Source organism: Leuresthes tenuis, unplaced genomic scaffold (genome assembly GCF_036924035.1).
Source record: "Leuresthes tenuis unplaced genomic scaffold, fLeuTen1.0.hap1 SCAF_22, whole genome shotgun sequence".
Classification (NCBI taxonomy): domain Eukaryota; kingdom Metazoa; phylum Chordata; class Actinopteri; order Atheriniformes; family Atherinopsidae; genus Leuresthes; species Leuresthes tenuis.
The window spans coordinates 16215990-16219940 of NW_027325376.1; the positions used below are offsets into that span (position 1 = coordinate 16215990).

General features: G+C 39.1%; 1 protein-coding gene across 1 annotated transcript; it reads right to left on the reverse strand.

Moving 5' to 3' along the window:
• Positions 1-717: 717 nt before the first annotated feature.
• On the reverse strand, positions 718-3408 carry LOC140281890 (GTPase IMAP family member 7-like). Its single transcript, XM_072376392.1, has 2 exons — positions 3322-3408; positions 718-1707 (listed from the first exon to the last, which is right to left on the reverse strand). Exons 1-2 carry the CDS (start codon positions 3326-3328, stop codon positions 875-877), a joined length of 840 nt encoding a protein of 279 aa, XP_072232493.1. The 5' UTR covers positions 3329-3408; the 3' UTR covers positions 718-874.
• Positions 3409-3951: the final 543 nt, after the last annotated feature.

Consider the following 3951-nt stretch of genomic DNA (forward strand, 5'->3'; position numbering starts at 1 on the left):
CAGTATACATTAATATAAATGATAAAAGTATAAAACCTGCCCCGATTAGACTAATACAAATTCAAATTGCTTTTCACTCAACATGTTAACAATTACTAGGCAACAATAAAAACGAAATATGAAAATAAAAAGCAGTTACATTTATATTCAGTTGTAAGTATCAAAGGAATCATCAAACACGTCAGTTTAGTGCTACATGGTAAATGCACTGTACTTGTACAGCACTTTTTTAGTCTAGCTGACCGATTTTAACACTACATGCCACATACTCACAAAACAAGTCTTAGTTTATGTATAACTACAGACTTCCTACTAATTCATGTGCATCGGTATACAATGTGGGCTTCATTGTCTTGGCCAAGGATGCTTTGACATGTGGCTCCGGGGAAGACGGAGTTGAACCACCGACCCACCGAGGGCCACTGCCCTCCCCCTGAGCTACAGCCACCCCACATACATGCAGAAAGCAAAATTTACAGGAAAAACTGTTTCCAGGAAATCTGGCGGGTTTCTTATCACTGCGGCACAGCAGTCTTTGCGTTCTGAGAGTGACTATTTGTTGGTCCAACTTAGAAAATGCAATGCAAACTGAAATCTGCACATTCTTCCTGGTGTTTTGTTGCTTTATTGGTTTCCACCTTTCAGAAAGTCCAACATTTCAAAGTGAAAGGCATCCAGAATTACTCTATACGCTTTCTTTTTTAATTCTACTTTAAGATGGGTCGTTTAAGATGGACAAAAAAAAGAAACAAATTTTCTAATTCAAATTGATTTACATCACCAAAAAAAAAAAAGGATATCGATGAATAAATCGATTCTCATCATATGACATTTGCCACGTATGCTGTTTTTCTCACAGCCTCCTTTGATGTGTTCATCGCCTAATAGTTCTGATTCCAGCTCCAATGAGTACGCCAGCGACTCCGCCAGCGACTCCGCCAACGCCTGCGCCGACGATTGCACAAGCAAGCGTTTGGTATACAACTGCACCAAAGAATGCTCCCAAAAGTGATCCAACTCCGACACCAGCGAGCAAATAAAAAAGCCAGTCCGCAATGCCCACTTCTTTATTTTCTTGCTTTTTCCTTACTTCTTTAAGTAAGTCATTGGTGTAGAAGCCTTCTCTGGTTTTCAGTGTTTCTATGGTGTTCAGAAGCTGTGTCACCTGAAACTGGTTGCTCCTGTAGCCACCGTATTTGTTGTTCCAGTATTTACTATCAACAACATGGCACCTGCCACCACACTTTTTGACCAGATTACTCAGATCGACACTTTCACGAACAAAGTCCTCGATTTTCTTTCCTTCGGGGAGCTGGTCGCCATGTGTGAAGACAACCACAGCATGTTTCAGAGCCTCCTTTGAGAAATATTCATAGATTTTTTTGATGACGTCCTTCTCCTGGACTGTGTGTCGGCTCACTTCCAGCACAATGAGAAAAGCGTGAGGCCCAGGAGCGCACTCAACAATACACCTTGTGATCTCACGCTTCAGCTCTGTTTCGTGTATTTCAGTATCAAAGAAACCAGGAGTGTCGATCACTGTGGTTCGTATTCCATTGACAATTTTGGATTCTTTTTGACATGCACCTGTTTCAGATTTGGGAGACGATTTTACCTTCAACAGGCTGTCTCCCAATATGGTGTTTCCGAGGCTGCTCTTTCCACAACCTGTTTTTCCCAGCAGCACAATCCTCGTTTCATTTGACCCTAGGAAAGAGCACAAACATGTTTTCTTCAGATAATTATGGGTGACATTGCTGAAGCAAAGTTATCCTTTATAGTATACAGCCAATATGTAATATCACATACATTTTGAAGAATGTTCTCAGAGAAAAATACAATGTCTAGTGATTGTGAGAGCAACTACATCTGAACTGCAAAACTGGCATCCATGTCAATTTATTTTGGCCTAACCCATGATCATTTTCTAACGCTATCCAAGTAGTTTCAAAGACTAATCCTGGCAAAGTGATGTTTCTGCATAAACCTAAACAAGGAAGTTAGTAAAGTGCCTTATTAAAGTCATGTCATGTGATTGATTGAACCTAACAAAGTCGCAACAAAGCAATAGTTGGTGTTAAAAAGGTATCTTGAACACACAAATTATTAAAAGTGCCGCATGTAACTGTATTCAAGTCAAGCTCAAGGCCTACCACGTCATTATATGTGGCAGTCGGTGTCACGTTGTTGGCAACAAGCACTGGTCAACTAGCATTGACCTGAATTGACCTGAAAGTCTGTTGTTTCAAAGTATATGTTGCCCATAAACGGCCTCTCTCACAATGCTTGTCTAATTTGTGACCCACCATGTGAAAACATCCTCTACAATCACACAGATATCTGTTCTCTTTACAATATGGTGGTGGGGTGGTTAGCACTGTTATCCTCCCACCCAGCGACCCTGAATTGGATTGAGTGGATATTAAAAATTGATGGATGGAAAAAAAAAAGGGTTCATAGTTTGGGTTATGAGGCAGTGCCAGTGTTGAAGGAGTACAATATAGGTGAGTATTTTGACACCAAGTATGCTAAATTTTGTCTATGTGAAAAACAATTTGACTGTGAATTAAAAAGCAGACTGAAATCACAGCAGCTAAACAATAAATAAATGAATACAGAAACAGTAAATTACCAATATGTTATGGTGAAGTTACATATTTACAGTCTTACAGTTACAACTGGCCCTTTGAGAGCAACCATAATATTGCAGTGACCATAAGGGAAAATGACACCCTTAGTTTTAACAAACAACATGTTTGGTCACTTCAACTGGTGGACTTGATGGTGTTTTGAAGAAAATGTACCATTGCCCCTGTTTTATATATATAGAGAGAGAGTATATATATGTATATGTAACACACACACAGATACCAACATTTATTTGTTTGCGCGTAAGAATGCGAGAAAACTTATATACCAATAGTAGCTGCAGTTGCTTACATGGGCGGAAATCAGATTCTGGCAGACAATAACTTTTTGGCACGACATGTGCAAGACTTTAAAACAACTTCCACCCCTGACAACACACAATGTTTTTACGCAACGACGTCACCATGTCTGAAAGCATACGCATCCTCACTATTTTTTTTTTTTTACAAATAAGCAAGCTAAGATTAGGTTGCACACATCCAATACACAAAATGGAGGACCTGGGATCTGAAGTGTCAGTAGAAAATATCAATAAAAGCATGGCCATTTATTTTTGTTTCAAACTTCTCAAATTTGACCAGACGGGTGCTAAATTGATAAAGAGTAAATGTCTGTTTAAAGTTCAGTGTGAAGCGTTGACACAGAATGGTAAAATAAGTCAATGTAACTCACCGTTCATGATGAAGAAGAGCGCAACACAGAGTGAAGATTAGTCTGATAATTACCAAGTTTTTACAGCTTCGGTGCTGCGTCTGCTCCTGCAGTCTTCACGATTTAGTTTCACTTTCTACTTTGCAGCACACACCCTGCGCAATGCGCATTTCCACCAATGACGTACTGTCTTATCTAGATGTGAAATATTATGTTACAGAAACTGTAGACCAGAGTCAAAAGTAGTATATTTCACAGTAAAAGAAGCGGTACAGTCTTTTGGAGCGTGTAAAAGGTCTCATATGATGTAGTTGAAATTTAACCTCACCCCAGACACTCCCCATACATTCACACAGTTTTATTTTGGTTCAAAGAAAGAAGAGGAACCATCATGAAAGGTGGCATATACCAACAATTGAGGTAGCGAGGCAGATTTAATCACTCATTACAGTGTCTTTGTCTCAGTCAAAGTAGCTCCTATATAAAATAATAATGTAGTAAAGTAGCATTCAAGGCTTCTGTAACTTTAAAAATTTTCAACAGCAGAAATGAGATTTTTTGTCAGTGTCACATGCTCGATGGCATTCACGCATGTAGAAAATACATTTCCACGTATGCAGGTGTAATGTTGATACATTTTTATACATGTTG